The 17,875-nt window shown below is 44.2% G+C and overlaps 1 protein-coding gene across 2 annotated transcripts in view; it reads right to left on the reverse strand.

Moving 5' to 3' along the window:
* CRTC3 (CREB regulated transcription coactivator 3) overlaps window positions 1-17,875 on the reverse strand; it is a 133,648-nt gene that overhangs the window by 54,064 nt on the left and 61,709 nt on the right. For both annotated transcript variants that reach the window (XM_073653144.1, XM_073653143.1), the window contains exon 4: window positions 4,224-4,285. In XM_073653144.1, the coding sequence (XP_073509245.1) occupies window positions 4,224-4,285 (62 nt within the window). The remainder of the gene's footprint in view (window positions 1-4,223; window positions 4,286-17,875) is intronic.

A 17,875-nucleotide genomic window follows, 5' to 3' on the forward strand; every position in this document is an offset into this window, starting at 1 on the left:
GTCCTCCCCATACAGACTAGTGGGCCCCACACAGTCCTCCCCATACAGACTAGTGGGCCCCACACAGTCCTCCCCATACAGACTAGTGGGCCCCACACAGTCCTCCCCATACAGACTAGTGGGCCCCACACAGTCCTCCCCATACAGACTAGTGGGCCCCACACAGTCCTCCCCATACAGACTAGTGGGCCCCACACAGTCCTCCCCATACAGACTAGTGGGCCCCACACAGTCCTCCCCATACAGACTAGTGGGCCCCACACAGTCCTCCCCATACAGACTAGTGGGCCCCACACAGTCCTCCCCATACAGACTAGTGGGCCCCACACAGTCCTCCCCATACAGACTAGTGGGCCCCACACAGTCCTCCATACAGACTAGTGGGCCCCACACAGTTCTCCATACAAAATAATGGGCCCCACACAGGGGTGGTGGTCCTGGTCTCGCAAGCCAAATAAAACCACCCTGCGGCCAGAGTTTGACATGTATGACTTACAGTGTGAGCGACTTCCAGGCCACAAGAACACATGTGATCTGGCAAGTTAGATTTGAAGTCAATTCACCCAGAAGAAAACTGGAGCGGTGCTGAAAACCAGCAACGACCGTAATCAGCAAGTACTTTAATACAACTACATGACATATATATTTAGAAAGGTTTCAGGAATAAAATTTGTCGGGAACACGTCTTCAAGTTGATTTAACGAAAAAAAAAAAAAAAAGCTAAATGGCCATTAGTTCTATTCCTGCAGGGTAGGAATGGAGCAACCACATACATGCCTTTATGACCTGTTAAATGGCAAGCTGTCCATAGCCACTTTTATAAACAGTCTGGAGGAGAAGGTTAATAATCCCACCATGCACATTTTACAACACAAAGACTAGCTTCATTGATGACCCATGTTATCACTGCAATACCCAGACCTTACATGGTTTTAATAAATCATTGTAGGGTTGTGTTTTTTGGGATCGGATTTAAAAGGTTCTTGGTGGTCAGGTTGTTGCAGCCATAATATGTACCCCACAGTCTGAAAAAATGGCCAAAAGTTTCCAGCAACCTTCCTTAACCACCTTCCCAACATGATGTACATGTACCAGTTTTCCAGGACATTAATGTCCTTCCAAACTCTTCTCGCAAAAAACAAAAAACAACAACAAGCCCTCGTATGGCTACGAAAAAATAAAAAACGTAACTCTTGCAAGAAGAAGAGGGAAAAAACAAAAGTGCAAAAATGAAAATTTGCCACAGCGGCAAGGTGTGCCAAGAGATTAAGAAAAAGGAAAGCAATTTCATCCTAGGGCCAGGTTCACATGGCTGTATTTCAAGGTCCGTATACAATTCGCAGTGCCCGGACTGCCGGCTCTTGACTCGAACCTACAACCTTATATGTGCCTATGAGACTAAGTTTAGATCATGCGGTCCAGGTAATACGCTGCGGATACACAGAAATATGGGCGTCTTAGCCAGGCATAAGGCTGCTGCTATTAAGAATATTGGTCTGAAGTTGCAGCGGTTTTATTGAAGCGGTTTGCAACCCACCCTGTAATATCTATGTGTGAACTGGGCAGGGGAGAAACATCAAGGACTTTGTAGACCCCATTAAATACACAACCACAATGCCATGAAACATGCAGTTTGTAAATGAATGGCTACTTGGAGTTCACGCAAACTTCTTGCAGGTCGGCTTAAGAAGAGGATGGGGGGTGAAGACGGCTTTTAAAAAATATATTAAAAATGTGGTTGCCCATTTATTTACCATCTTAAACCATCCTCATCATACCCTAAGTGTAACATTATAAAAGGGCTACTGAGTGGGAAAAGACAAGACTGTACTTATCTAAAAGACATCATCTGCATAAAAACTAGCTACAAACAGACCACAGACCTACCAGAGAGGAATAGCAGAAAGGGCGCTTACTTCATAAAGTAATAATGATTCAACCCAAAGCGAGAAATCTACAATAATGACTAAACGTCTGCGCTCTGAGGATCTCCGGCTGTAGGAAACTTCCAGGAACTGCACCCGCTGACCCCATTCCTGTCCTCTGTAAATAACGATCAACTCTGAGCTGCCAAAAACCAACCACAATCACCTCGCTGCTATACATCAGCTCATACAGAGGTCCTTTCCAAGCTCGCCGAGTGATTTACTAGGAATAAAGTCAGTATTCTGGCCAATGCTGTACATTAGTTTACACAGATGTCTAGAGTCACACATCAAATGCAACATCTGGAGACAAAGACCACGGCGCAAATGTGTCCACGGAGAGCTGATGGGTGGGATGACGCCACCACCATCGCAGGTTATTTAATCAATGAGATTGGGGCAGAAAATTAGAGGGCAGCAGTTAGTATACTGGAAACAGAGGAAATAAAGGACAAGAACGAAATAAAAGCATGCAAAGAGTCATACACAAAAATAAATATGAGAGCAATCCTACAGGTATGTATGCATGTAATACAAATACATAGAAATGTATCCTGCAGAGGAAAGAAGAAGCGTTAATCACACAATGTGTCAATCTACATGCCCTACATGACATTAATGGGACAAATAATGAAATAACTGGCAGTACTACACGTACCAAGAGGTAATAAGATTCTGAACCTAAATAAGACAGCCGAATGGATGCCATTACTGAAAGTGATGTCCTGAAATTTAAGCTTTGGCAAATTTCACACTGTTTTCTTGGGGCAAGCTCAACTAGGAAAGTGTAAGCAGGGACAGGTTTCCTATTTCAGATGCTGATGTAATACTTGTCATTATACACTTAGCACAAGTGGCATTTAGTACCCACAGTATAGGAAGCCAGTGGCACCAAGACTCCTGGATCTACTAGCTGCAGTAGGCAATCAAGATTTCATAACGGTAACCTACAGACACTTCAATAATTAGCACAAATGCTCCCACTAGGGTCCATCAAAAGTGCCAACTAGGGCACCAATCAGGGCACGATTCCCCACTGATGTGTGGGTGCGAATGTGAGCACGGAGTTTGTGTGATACTGGGATGTTACCAGCAAACTTCTGCACCCATTCGCCCACGTCAGTGGGAGAGGTCTTTGGCACCATACCTTCAGAATCTAATGAAACCTCTGGACCTCTCTTCTACTTACAGTGGATATCTGGCCACGTCCAGAGCTGCTCACTTCTGACATAACTGCCCTCCTGCCAAGGTGCATGCACAATAAGCAGGTATCCGGCACATGTGCTGCTCGTGACACTCACCTATTACCGCTTTCAAAGAGAGTTTGTGCGTTGGCTTTATTCTGCCAGGTCGGACATTCGGCCTGGAGAGATACTTGGTTTTTGTATGTAATACAGGATAGATGGTGAGGTGACCATTCAATGCCTGGAATGAAGCAGCGTCTCTCGTAAAATCAGATCAAACAGAAAAGAGCTGCTGCACAAGCCCTTTAATGTGAGTGTTTGCCTTTTTTGTTGTTTTTAAGTTAACCATTCTCTCTAGTACAGAGCTCCAAATCCCCTTCATAGAGTCAAATTATAAAGAAAATAATTGCAGCCTTCAGCCTCCACATGGGGGCGCATAGGAGCTCATAGCATTTCTCCCATAAGGTATCCTATGCTCCCTCTAGAGGTGACTGCAGGCAGCCAGAATTTCTCATTTACCTACATGTGTCGTGTGCTGCCAGAATGGGGAAATGTCATAAGAAGTAATTTAGCGCTCCCAATAATTTAATATTAAAGGGAATCAGTCAGCAGGCTTTTTTTCTACTTAATCTGAGAGGAGCATAATATACAGCAAGAGACCCAGATTCCAGAGATGTGACACTTATTAGGCTGTGTGCTGTAGTTTCAATACAATCAGTTTTATCAGCATGAGATTATCACTAGAGGACTACATATCTCATGCAGGCCAGCCTAGCTAATCTATGTAACCCTGCCCCCACCACTGATTGGCAGCTTGCCAAGGAAGCTGCCAATCAGGGGTGTGGGCAGGGTTATACATTCTGCCCACTGCTATATCTACAGCAGATAAAAATAGAGATTCCATCAAAACAGCACCATACAGCCCAGTAAGTGACACATCATTGGAATCAGGGTATCTGCCCTTATATCACGCTGCTCTCAGATTCCATAGCAAAAACCTGCTGACAGGTTTAAAGGGGCAACTTTAAAATGACCTGTTATAAAATTACTGCAGGTACTTTTACAAGGCATGCACAAAAAACATTTATTATTTGTTGCATACTGATGTGCTTACCTTCTCCAGTTATTATCAGGAGGAGGGGAGAGATAAACCGATCCATATGGAGAGCTGTCACAGTGATTCACAGTAAAGGAAAAGCAGATGACTAGTGGATAACATTTCACATGACATGATATACTACTACTCTCTATGGGTTAGCTGGCATCTCAGACAAGGCCCCAGACACAAACCAGGCTCCTCCAGAAGCTCAGCAATGGCTTCCAAAGCCTAGAGCCTGGACCAGAAATGTAGAGCGCCATTTACTACAGCTAAGCTTCAATTACTGCCTGTAACCAAGTCTGTGCTAAGCACCAGCGCCGAACAAAGGACCGAATTGTACTGATTGGAGAAATACAAATGAAGAGCCCAAAATGATTTCCAGCAATTAATGGAATAATAAGCAGATCCCTTAAATTTAACCAATTCATAGTCAATAGTCTGCAGCACAGGAAGAATGCTCCTCTGTATCTTGTGCGGCTCTGCCAACCTTATCACATGTAATAGATATTTACTAACTAAATTTCCCATCTCTGGAAATCTGGCGCCATGCGGGTTACTTAATAGGAATATAACCTTGTAACATTAGAGCCAGGGAACTGGGAAAGACCTTGTGCGGGCCACTTATCGCAGCGAGCAGTCAGGGCTATGGGGGAGCCTGGGTTTCATGCTGCCGCAATTAGGACAGAGCCTTCAGAGCAGAACAACCGCAGCAGATGGGAGAGCGGCGACCTCAGGGAGATTCCAAACAGCGCTCCGCACATTACCTGTTATCTAATGCCAGGGCTTGTCATTTAGAAGTGGACATGGGTTCAGAGGCTGGAATTCCTCATCCTCCATTAACCTGAATTGTGCCCTAAAATACAAACACAACTCCTCAGTTTTATCTGGGAGGACACCCAACATGGCGGCTATTAGCCCCTAACAGAAGGGGTTCCACATAAGCCAAACCTCCGACTCCTCAATTTCCACGACTCCGGCTCCCTCATACATGGCTCATGTTTAAGTGATGAATTTACTGTAGCACAGATTCATCTCAGCTAAAAGTCTAGACCCTTAGATCAGGAATAGGACAGACATTTATAGGACATTTCATAACTTTCCCAAATTCTTATGAAAAAATATTCCCCACAAACTGCATTGAACTACTGTACCCAATTTATTATATATTTTAGGAGTTGGAGTCTGTCCATTTTATACCGACTCCAACTCCACAGCCCTGGTTCCACATTATATTTAATTCACTACAAAAGAAAGTAACAATGAGGCTGCCAGCACTGGAGGCTAGCGTATTCTATGGGCATATTGTTGAGAGGCCAGCTATGGAGGCCAGCGTATTCTATAGGCATATTGTTGAGAGTTCAGCAATGGAGGCCAGCGTATTCCATGGGCATATTATTGGGAGGCCAGCATATTGTTGGGAGGTCAGCAATGGTGGCCAGCGCATTTAAGGAATATTGTTGGGAGGCCAGCGTATTAATAGGTCATATGTATGCAAGAAACTGTTCTCTTCAGAGTTTGTCCTAACGTCAAATATACAAAAACAGTCGTTCTGATCTGTTCGGTGAAGCAAAAGAGTAGCTGAAGATGAAGCTTCGCCCACAAGACACGTGCACTGTACTGAGTCCTGTAATAATGATGATATTTGTATAGGACGCACATGATCGTATGTATCATCATCACCAAGACCCCAAGCGCAGCACTGACTACAGTGCTAACCACTGAGCCACCATGCTGCCCTTAAGTTCATTTATGTTTCTTCTATCTTATTAAAGGGTCACTTTTTCCATTGCTCACGGCTCATTTTTGCTTTTGACCAGCCCCTGATTCCTCCGCTCCCCGCACTAAGTGACTGTCTCAGTCTAATGTTATCAGACGATACAAGTCGGGGGCTTAATTCTATGCCAAATACTTCCCTAGTATACATTTATTTATTCATTTTAGAATGGATCCTTGGCTTGACCACTGTCTTTTTAAAGGGACATATTGTTTAAAATGTTTGAATCAGGTTTTTGTGTAACATGGATTTCCAAAAAAATGTCACCAATGTTTTCTTTTCATAGCACAATCTTAATACGTAAAAAAAAAATGCAATCTTGCAACTGGGTCTTTTTAGGCTCTTACTTTCTGAAGCGGTTACAGCAGGCTCTTTATCATCAGAGGCAGGATGACAATGACCAGTAACACCTCTATATACAGCTGATAACAGAGGATCCACCATTCACAATATGTGATGTGCTGACCCTGAACCCCCTCCTGAGAAATCTGCAGCAGAGAAAACACTGATGTTATCAAAATGACAGCAAGCAGCTCAGTAAGTGAAACATCACTGGAATCAGGTGCTCTGTGCCTACATCATAGTTGTCTCAGATTATAAAGCCAACACCTAGCAACAGATTCAATTTCATAAATTAACGTAGCCCTTCTGCTTCAGTTTTTCTCATTATATAAAGCATTTAAGGCACAAACTGTTTGTCTGTTCTTCAAATGGAATGATCAAATGCCAGTGTGAACCCAGCCGAAGATGCACAATGCACTTCGCAATACACTGTTCCTATTTCTCCTAAAAGTTTATGAATTAATTTATGAATTTCCTCTCTTCAAAAGGGGCGTGTCACCAAAGTCACTACTGATTGGATAGTGTAGATGAAAGGTCACACCCCCAACAGGTATCACCCAGCTGTTAATTTATTCATAAACTTCAAGGTATTATAACCAGAGGAACAGCGCCACACAGATTTAAAGGGTTACATCCTTCACAGATGGATATTATCAGATAAAGATTGTAAAAACAAGTACTTTTGTAATTTACTGCTGAAAATTAAAATTTGCAACCGTTTTTGGTTAAAGGTCATTGTCTAGGAGACCGACCAACACTGCTATTTAGCACTTAGCTGAAGCTAGCCAGGATTAGGAGGTAACCGCGTGCTACAGCTATCCCATCCAGCTTCAAAACAGCGCTTACAAGCCCAACAGAAAAAAGATTGAAAGCACTGCGCATGTTCTGCTGTCTAGCGGTGGTGGTCAATCTCCAAGGCAACAAGCTGTAAACAAAAGAAACAGTGTAAACATCTCAAGAACAACTGAACTATTTAAACAGTTTTGTGCACATGGTGCAGACATTTCTGCATCTCTTGGCAGGAAAAAAACAAGCGTTTTTGGTGACGATTTTTCCCCACTCATTAGGGTGCGCACACATGGTCAGTAAACGCTCCGGATTGGACGTAGCGCAGTTGCAGTGCGTGCGATCCGTAGCGGCCAGATGTTCAAGCATATGTTCAAGAAATCCCATGCCCACTATGCATCTCCGCCGTGCTCCTGCGGCTCACCCACAGAGACGGACATACGTCTTCTCAGACCGCAGCATGTTAATTTCTATTGCGGAGACTAGTGTCTCCGCAAGAGAAATGATATCAGTGTAATGTATAGGATGTGGTGAATCCGCATGGTTCAATGAACACATGCGGATTCACCTGCGTGCAGCGCTTTGGATGCAGCACAAGTATGCTGCATTCAAAGCGCTGCCAAAAAGGATCATGTGCACATACCCTTAGTATGGGTGAAATATGCAGCAAAACTGCTGAAAGAATTTACATGCTGCAGATTTAAATCGGCAAGTCACAAATAAAGCAACATGTGCATGAGACTTCAGGATTCTCACTCACTTTGCTGGAACCCTTCAGGTGCTGTGAGAAATATCAACTTAAAAAAAAAAACAGCAAAAACGCAACGTGTGCACACAGCCTTCATTACTACATTACTTGCATTTACAAACACTATCTGATAATATAAAATTGTGAATAACCTATGAGGCTTTAGAAAGGTTTGTTTATGGGATATAGAGTCATTTAAAAAAGATACTGTAAAAGTACAATAAATATAAATTCAGGTAGAGAAGGCATAGCTGAGGAGGCAACGTCAGACTGGGAGCAGCTTGCACAAGTAACCTGTACTAGTCTATAAACTTTCGCAGCAATCTGGTAAAGTAACAGAAGTTCTTCATGTGTTGATCATCTCCATAATCAGCCAACTTGAGAGAGGTGGCTGGGCTAAAAGCACAGCTTAGTATTGCAGAAAACCATTGGTGAGGGGGAAGACCATTGGTGAGGGGGAAGACCATTGGTATGGGGGAGGGGGAAGACCATTGGTATGGGGGAGGGGGAAGACCATTGGTGGGGGGGGGGGGGGACCATTGGTAGGTGGGGTGGGGAGACCAGGGGTAGGGGGGGGTGGAAGACCATTGTTAGGGGGGGGGGCCATTGGTAGGGGGGGGGACCATTGGTAGGGGGGGGGCATTGGTAGGGGGGGTGGGGAGACCATTGGTGGGGGAGACCAGTGGTAGGGGGTATGGGGGGGGGCATTGGTGGGGGGGTGGAAGACCATTGGTAGGGGGTAGAAGACCATTGGTAGGGGGTAGAGGACCATTGGTAGGGGGTAGAGGACCATTGGTAGGGGGTAGAGGACCATTGGTAGGGGGTAGAGGACCATTGGTAGGGGGTAGAGGACCATTGGTAGGGGGTAGAGGACCATTGGTAGGGGGTAGAGGACCATTGGTAGAGGGTGGAAGACCATTGGTAGAGGGTGGAAGACCATTGGTAGAGGGTGGAAGACCATTGGTAGAGGGTGGAAGACCATTGGTAGGGATAGGAAGCTTCCCAAAGTGGTCTAATGCCACAGGCCAAATCAAGTATGCAAAACACAGACAGGCATACAAGCTATGTGCTTTTCGACCGTGCTAAAACTAGCACACAGTGTTATTTTCTACATGGACGATCCATCTGTCTAGAAAATGGCTCATGTGAACTAGCACATAGTCCAGGCACTGTTCAGTGTGCCATCTATGTATGGTCCATTGTGCACACGAACCAGTTATGTTCATATGAACTTTGCCTAGACTGGAAGCCATTTTCAAAATACTGGACACAGCAATGAGAAATGATCGTTTGTCCTGTAAACACATACAGAAACTATTTAAAAAAATAAAAATAAAAAATAGAACACAAAACAACTACAAAGATTTGTTGCTGAACATTTCCTAAAAATAAGAAAAACTAAAAAACAAGTAGATGCATTTGTCCGGTAATTCATATGCAAAAAAATTATATATCCTGCTATGTTTACAGCCTCCTAAAACCAGGAAAATATCTCCTTCCAGCAAGGAAGAGGTTACATGCAAGAACCAACAAACACATTGTAAAACAGACAGGAAGGAAGAGTTTACTGAAGTCTGAGTGCATTCCCTCTAAGGAGTACAGCTGTGATGCAGGGATTAGACCGAGTTGTACAAACAAGGAGTGTCTTTAGCAATCCATATTTCATCTTTTCAGAAAAATACACTCCCACTCATTGCTATGTCAACACAGGCTGCAGATTGTGTTTTGTCTCTGAGAACATTGCAAGAACTAGTGTTCTGCAAATTTACACCATCTACCTAGAATTGTTACTTCTGGTTGCTCAGGGCTATGTAGAGCTGAGCTCCTCATTTAACCATTTGAGGGTGCATTGTTTGCTCATCTTAACTGTATCCAGACAATCTGCTGCTTTGCTGGCAATCCTATATAACATCATAGCCAACTTATGATTTAAGCCAAACGACAAGCCCAACTTTACTACAGAACCCAGCAAAAAGTATCATACATTCACCTAATCAGAGCGACCAAGTCTACTTCGTCTTGGCACACAGAGCGGGGGCCCGGCACACAGAGCGGGCCATGCAGTGATGTCATTGCGTTGCCTGCTTTTTACAGACCATGTGCCTACAGCTGCCTGCAGGATGGGTAAGTGGTGGTGCAGGGAGCCATAAGCTCCCTGCTCTGAAAACTGATCCAACTGTATCAGTGTCCGGTGTCGTGTTAATAAAGATACAGTTCAGACTGCTGTTCAATCTAAGGCCAGAAGTCCAGGACACTGCCCCGTATCCTTGATGCTAACGACATTACATATTGGGGGTATAACAATAAAAACAATAGCACTTTCTTTTCTTCTTTTGAAAATGTGTATTTTTAAAAGTTTTACACCCAGGTCAACAGCGCCAGTGCCCCAATTGCAAATATTGTGCCACTGTTTTACATACAAGTGTTACAAATTATCTTTCCACTAGAACAGTGCTGGTGAACCTATGGCACGCGTGCCAGAGGTGGCACGCAGAGCCCTCCCGATGGGCACACACGCCATCACCGCAGCAGGTTCACAGTGAGCACATGTGACAGAGTCTGACGACGCTATGGAGAGCGATCTGCTGCCTGCAAGATCCTTCAGCATGACTGGTTTGGCAGTGGGTCAGTAATGGTGTGGGGTGGCATTTCTTTAGAGGGCCGCACAGCCCTCCATGTGCTCGCCAAAGGTAGCCTGACTGCCATAAGGTACCGAGATGAGATTCTCAGACCCCTTGTGAGACCATATGCTGGTGCGGTTGGCCCTGGGTTCCTCCTAACGCAGGACAATGCCAGACCTCATGTGGCTGGAGTGTGTCAGCAGTTCCTGCAAGATGAAGGCATTGAAGCTATGGACTGGCCCGCCCATTCCCCAGACCTGAATCCCGATTGATGTCCCAAATGTGCTCATGTCTCGCACCATCCACCAACGTCACGTTGCACCACAGACTGTCCAGGAGTTGGCGGATGCTTTAGTCCAGGCTGGGAGGAGATCCCACAGGAGACCATCCGCAACCTCACCAGGCGTTGTAGGGAGGTCATAGAGGCACGTGGAGGCCACACACAATACTGAGCCTCATTTTGACTTGTTTTAAGGACATTACATCAAAGTTGGATCAGCCTGTACAGTCATGGCCAAAAGTATTGAGAATGAGACAAATAGTAATTTTTCCAAAGTTTACTGCTTCATTTTTTGTAATGGCAATTTGCATATACTCCTGAATGTCAAAGAGTGATCAGCTTAACAGCAATTACTGTACTTGCAAAGTCAATATTTGCCCAGAAAATGAACTTTAACCCCCAAAAAACATTTCAACATCATCGCAGTCCTGCCTTAAAAGGAGCAGCTAACATCGTTTTAGTGATTGATCCATTAACACAGGTGTGGGTGTTGATGAGGACAGGGCTGGCGATCAGTCATGATTAAGTAAGAATGACATCACTGGACACTTTAAAAGGAGGCTGGTTCTTGGTATCATTGTTTCTCTTCAGTTAGCCATGGTTATCTCTAAAGAAACACGTGCAGCCATCATTGCACTGCACAAAAATGGCCTAACAGGGAAGAGTATCGCAGCTACAAAGATTGCACCTCAGTCAACAATCTATCGCATCATCAAGAACTTCAAGGAGAGAGCTTCCATTGTTGTCAAAAAGGCTCCAGGGCGCCCAAGAAAGACCAGCAAGCGCCAGGACCGTATCTTAAAACTGTTTCAGCTGCGGGATGGGACTACCAGCAGTGCCAAGCTTGCTCAGGAATGGCAGCAGGCTGGTGTGAGTGCTTCTGCACGCACTGTGAGGCGGAGACTCTTTGAGCAAGGGCTGGTTTCAAGGAGGGCAGCAAAGAAGCCACTTCTCTCCAGAAAAAACATCAGGGACCGACTGATATTCTGCAAAAGGTACAGGGAGTGGACTGCTGAGCACTGGGGCAAAGTCATTTTCTCTGATGAATCCCCTTTTCGATTGTTTGGGACATCTGGAAAACAGTTTATTCGGAGAAGAAGAGGTGAGCGCTACCACCAGTCTTGTCTCATGCCAACTGTAAAGCATCCTGAAACCATTCATGTGTGGGGTTGCTTCTCAGCCAAGAGAATCGGCTCACTCACAGTCTTGCCTAAAAACACAGCCATGAATAAAGAATGGTACCAGAATGTCCTCCAAGAGCAACTTCTCCCAACCGTCCAAGAGCAGTTTGGCGCCCAACAATGCCTTTTCCAGCATGATGGAGCACCTTGCCATAAAGCAAAGGTGATAACTAAATGGCTCATGGAACAAAACATAGAGATTTTGGGTCCATGGCCTGGAAACTCCCCAGATCTTAATCCCATTGAGAACTTGTGGTCAATCATCAAGAGACGGGTGGACAAACAAAAACCAACAAATTCTGGCAAAATGCAAGCATTGATTATGCAAGAATGGACTGCTATCAGTCAGGATTTGGTCCAAAAGTTGATTGAGAGCATGCCAGGGAGAATTACAGAGGTCTTGAAGAAGAAGGGGCAACACTGCAAATATTGACTTGCTGCATTAACTCATTCTAACTGTCAATATAACCTATTGGGCCTCATAATATGATTGCAATTATATTTCTGTATGTGATATAAACATCAGACAAACACTAATAAAAACCAGAGGCCAGCAGATCATGAGAAAATATCATTTTGGTGTCATTCTCAAAACTTTTGGCCATGACTGTAGTGTGTTTTTCCATTTTAATTTTGGGGGTGACTCCAAATCCAGGCCTCCATTGGTTAATAAATTTGATTTCCATTGATGATTTTTGTGTGATTTTGTTGTCAGCACATTCAACTTTGTACAGAACAAAGTATTCAATGAGAATATTTCATTCATTCAGATCTAGGATGTGTTATTTGAGTGTTCCCTTTATTTTTTTGAGCAGTGTATACAAGGATGAGGGGAGGGCAGCATATATACAAGGATGGAGGTGCGCACATTCTTTATTTCTGCAGTCTCATACCCCTGCTCCTTCCCGTGGCTGCTCTATACTGCGCTCGCCTGCTCTTTGTATCAGTTTTTTTTAAACTAAAACCTCAGTATTCAGGTTAATTTGCCGTGTTGGCACTTGGCGATAAGTAAGTGGGTTTTGGATTGCAGTTTGGGCACACGGTCTCTAAAAGGTTCGCCATCACTACTCTAGAACATACATGTCAAACTCCAGCCCATGGGCCAAAATCTGGCCCGCAGGGTGGTTATATTTGGCCCACGACACCAGAACCGCCATCGATATGTGAGCCCATTATTCTGTCTGGAGGACTATGTGGGGCCGATTATTCTGTCTGGAGGACTATGTGGGGCCCATTATTCTGTCTGGAGGACTATGTGGGGCCCATTATTCTGTATGGAGGACTATGTGGGGCCCATTATTCTGTATGGAGGACTACAGTACAGACCAAAAATTTGGACACCTTCTCATTTAAAGATTTTTCTGTATTTTCATGACTATGAAAATTGTACATTCACACTGAAGGCATCAAAACTATGAATTAACACATGTGGAATTATATACTTAACAAAAAAGTGTGAAACAACTGAAAATGTGTCTTATATTCTAGGTTCTTCAAAGTAGCCACCTTTTGCTTTGATGACTGCTTTGCACACTCTTGGCATTCTCTTGATGAGCTTCAAGAGGTAGTCACCGGAAATGGTCTTCCAACAATCTTGAAGGAGTTCCCAGAGCTGCTTAGCACTTGCTGGCCCTTTTGCCTTCACTCTGCGGTCCAGCTCACCCCAAACCATCTCGATTGGGTTCAGGTCTGGTGACTGTGGAGGCCAGGTCATCTGGCGTAGCACCCCATCACTCTCCATCTTGGTCAAATAGCCCTTACACATCCTGGAGGTGTGTTTGGGGTCATTGTCCTGTTGAAAAATAAATGATGGTCCAACTAAACGCAAACCGGATGGAACAGCATGCCGCTGCAAGATGCTGTGGTAGCCATGCTGGTTCAGTATGCCTTCAATGTTGAATAAATCCCCAACAGTGTCACAAGCAAAGCACCCCCACACCATCACACCTCCTCCACCATGCTTCACGATGGGAACCAGGCATGTAGAGTCCATCCGTTCACCTTTTCTGCGTTGCACAAAGACACGGTGGTTGGAACCAAAGATCTCAAATTTGGACTCATCAGACCAAAGCACAGATTTCCACTGGTCTAATGTCCATTGCTTGTGTTCTTTAGCCCAAACAAGTCTCTTCTGCTTGTTGCCTGTCATTAGCAGTGGTTTCCTAGCAGCTATTTTACCATGAAGGCCTGCTGCACAAAGTCTCCTCTTAACAGTTGTTGAAGAGATGGGTCTGCTGCTAGAACTCTGTGTGGCATTGACCTGGTCTCTAATCTGAGCTGCTGTTAACCTGCGATTTCTGAGGCTGGTGACTCGGATAAACATCCTCAGAAGCAGAGGTGACTCTTGGTCTTCCTTTCCTGGGGCGGTCCTCATGTGAGCCAGTTTCTTTGTAGCGCTTGATGGTTTTTGCAACTGCACTTGGGGACACTTTCAAAGTTTGCCCAATTGTTCGCACTGACTGACCTTCATTTCTTAAAGTAATGATGGCCACTAGTTTTTCTTTACTTAGCTGCTTTTTTTCTTGCCATAATACAAAATTCTAACAGTCTATTCAGTAGGACTATCAGCTGTGTATCCACCAGACTTCTGCACAACACAACTGATGGTCCCAACCCCATTTATAAGGCAAGAAATCCCACTTATTAAACCTGACAGGAAACACCTGTGAAGTGAAAACTATTTCCAGTGACTACCTCTTGAAGCTCATCAAGAGAATGCCAAGAGAGTGCAAAGCAGTCATCAAAGCAAAAGGTGCCTACTTTGAAGAACCTAGAATATAAGACATATTTTCATTTGTTTCACACTTTTTTGTTAAGTATATAATTCCACATGTGTTAAATTCATAGTTTTGATGCCTTCAGTGTGAATGTACAATTTTCATAGTCCTGAAAATACAGAAAAATCTTTAAATGAGAAGGTGTGTCCAAACTTTTGGTCTGTACTGTATGTGGGGCCCATTCTTCTGTAAGGAGGACTTCGTGGGGCCCATTATACTGTATGCTGGTTGGCCAGGCGACTTTGTCAAGTTTGTTTGAGTTTGACATCCCTGCTCTAGAAGAAACTCAGCAACCATCTGCAGCCAAGTGTTTGGGTGTTCTTCCTTCTGGAGCAGGGTTAGTTTACATATTTTTTCCCCCATGAGGCCCTGTTTGTATGTAAAACGCCATAGACCAACTACACCAGAGCTGTATATGAGTGGTGAATAAGAAACCACTGTATGAATTCATGCTTAAATGAAAACTCCGGGTCATCTGACCAACATGTTTTACAAGTCTGTGCAGAAGAATAAGCAGCTACCTTTCCCTAGAGCGAGGACATTCCCCAGCACCTTTGCTGTAATACGACGGCGGCTGTACCTGCTGGACGTGCAGCATTCCTGCAGCTGCCACCGACAGACACATCAAAGCCGCAGCTCTCACGGTCAGAAAATGACTTGAAGTCAAGCAGACAATTCTTCACTTCTACAAGACAAACAGCCACAGAACAAACTATTCTCGACGACTCGCAGGGAAGTAGCAAGAGGGGCACAAGCAATGCCAAAACTTGGCTTATGGCTCTGGAAGGGACAAGCGGAGCCAAGTAGCACTTACACAAGCAGTTGCTGGAACGGTCTGCCATCATGTTTTTCGTTTCAATTAATTTTCTTTTCATATGCTGAGTAGCGATGTGAAGTGTGGCACGCTAATTAATACAGTGTGCCAAGCAGAAAATGCTTATGTAATGGCCTTGAAGCGGCAACGACAACTTTATTACTCTGTAGCCCTGGCTACCTCCATATTATGTGCCATAGTAATTCCTGCCGCCTTTCCCTATAGACCTCCTGCTACAAGTACAACCAGTAGCCCAACTGCATGCGGGGACAGTGCGTCCGACATCTACTCCTGCCAGCCGTACACACCAGCAACATAACAATGTACACACATCCTATCCTATAAACGGCTATCCTCTAATATGAAGGGCCTCTTGGGTGATCTCATTTTACACCAAAAGCCACCAGAATGGAAATATTAAATACACTTTACTCACATTATTGTAACACATTCAGTCTCATTTATTAACACGGTCTAAAACAAAAAACTCCAATCAGAGCTCAGCTTTCATTTTCTAAATTGCTCTGTTACACTAAAAGCTGCACTGTGATTGGCTGCTGTGGGCAAGAAAGTTTTGCTTTTGGATAGTTTCGAAATTTAAAAGAAAAAAAAAAAGTTTATTACGAGTCAAACTGATGTTGGAGATGAGATTTGTGATAGTATGGCTTTCAGTCTTCATTTGTAAGTCAATTTTTCTTAACCATTCACAAGTGTTGCTGTGTTAGCTCTCATCCTATATTCCTTCTTATAACTGATAAAAGTAGTTTTCCAGAAATTAGACGACTTGTAGGTAGGTATTGTGGGGGTCGGACACCTGGGACCGACCCCCCTAATAAGCTGTTATTAGCTCCGGCTGTGGTTAGATGTATGTAATGTTCCGAGCAGAGCAGCACAGCTCCATACATTGTATAGTGATCATTGCTGAGTACTGCTTTGCATCTCCCATTAAAGTAAATAGGAGCTGATCTGCAGTACTCCACTGTGGCCACTACACAGTGTGATGCAGCTGCAATGTTGTTATTCATACACAGTTTACATATATTTGCTGCAGCAGGGTGGGATGCTGGGTGTCAGACCCTCTCTGATCTTATACTGATGATTAATGAGGGCTATGCTATGGAAAGGCCATCAATGTGCAAGTACTGGACAAACCCTTTAAAGGGAATCTGTCAGCAGGTTTTTGCCAATTAATCTGAGAGCAGCATGATGTAGAAGCAGAGAGCCCAATTCCAGTGATGTGTCACTTACTAGGTTGAGTGCTGTAGTTTCAATCACTGCTTTATCAGCAGGAGATTATCACTAGAGGACTACATCTCACGTGCAGGCCAGTCAGGCTAATCTGAGTAACCCCACCACTGATTGGCATCTTGTTGGCAATTCACAATGTACAGAGAAAGCTGCCAGTCAGGGGTGTTGGCAGCCAAAAAAATAATAGCTTTGCTACATCTACATCAAACAAAACAGGGATTATATCAAAACTGCACCAAGCAGTCCAGTAGGTGACACATCCCTGGAATAAGTGCCTTTGTCTCTACATTATGCTGCTTTCAGATTTTATTGTAAAACCTGCTAACAGATTCCCTTTAAACATTTTAACAGAATTAAAAAAAAGGTCCCAAAAGAATCTATACAAATAGTATATGCCATCATCATAATAGCATAATAATGAACTCTACTTCCAAGCAGGAAATTAGAGCTCATTATTTGACTGTCTAGAGGACGACAACCATAGAAAAAACATGTCCCGCCTAGCACCGCCTCCTCCTGCTTCACTAACAAGCAGGAGAAGGTGGTGGTGGGTGGGGAAAAGAGCTGGAGTGACAGAGTCTTCAGATCTACCATAGTTCTTCAGCCTCATTTGCATATTAATTCAAACTCTGATTTCTCAGTAATGGAGGAATGGACTGACCATGTAAAGGTATTGCTGGACTTGTCTTTGAAAGATTCCCTTTAAAAAAAAGAAAGAAAAACAAACTATGCTTTTCCGTGCTCCTCCGGTTAAGAGCTGAATCTTCATCACTGATCTGTATTGCCAAATGTATGCATGGCTGACGTCATGTCATCAGCGCTGCAGCCAATCGCTTAGCTCAGCGACTCGTGCGGTCGACTCGGGCAGAAGCGCTTGACTCGCCTATTAGTTTGCCTCGCTGTCTGGCAACATGGTGTTAGCGCTGAAGACAATAAGCCACGGATATCAGCAGCAGAGACTCAGCGCTGGACCCGGAGAAGGGGTGAAGAAAGCTGCAGCCAGGGGACAAGGGTTTTCAGAAACTAGGTGTGGGTCTTTGCCCAGCACAGTCCATTCTTTTTAACATGCAATGAGGTTATCGTGAAATGTCATGGT

This window comes from Phyllobates terribilis, unplaced genomic scaffold (genome assembly GCF_046119375.1).
Source record: "Phyllobates terribilis strain yellow unplaced genomic scaffold, ASM4611937v1 Scaffold_11__3_contigs__length_659146591, whole genome shotgun sequence".
Classification (NCBI taxonomy): domain Eukaryota; kingdom Metazoa; phylum Chordata; class Amphibia; order Anura; family Dendrobatidae; genus Phyllobates; species Phyllobates terribilis.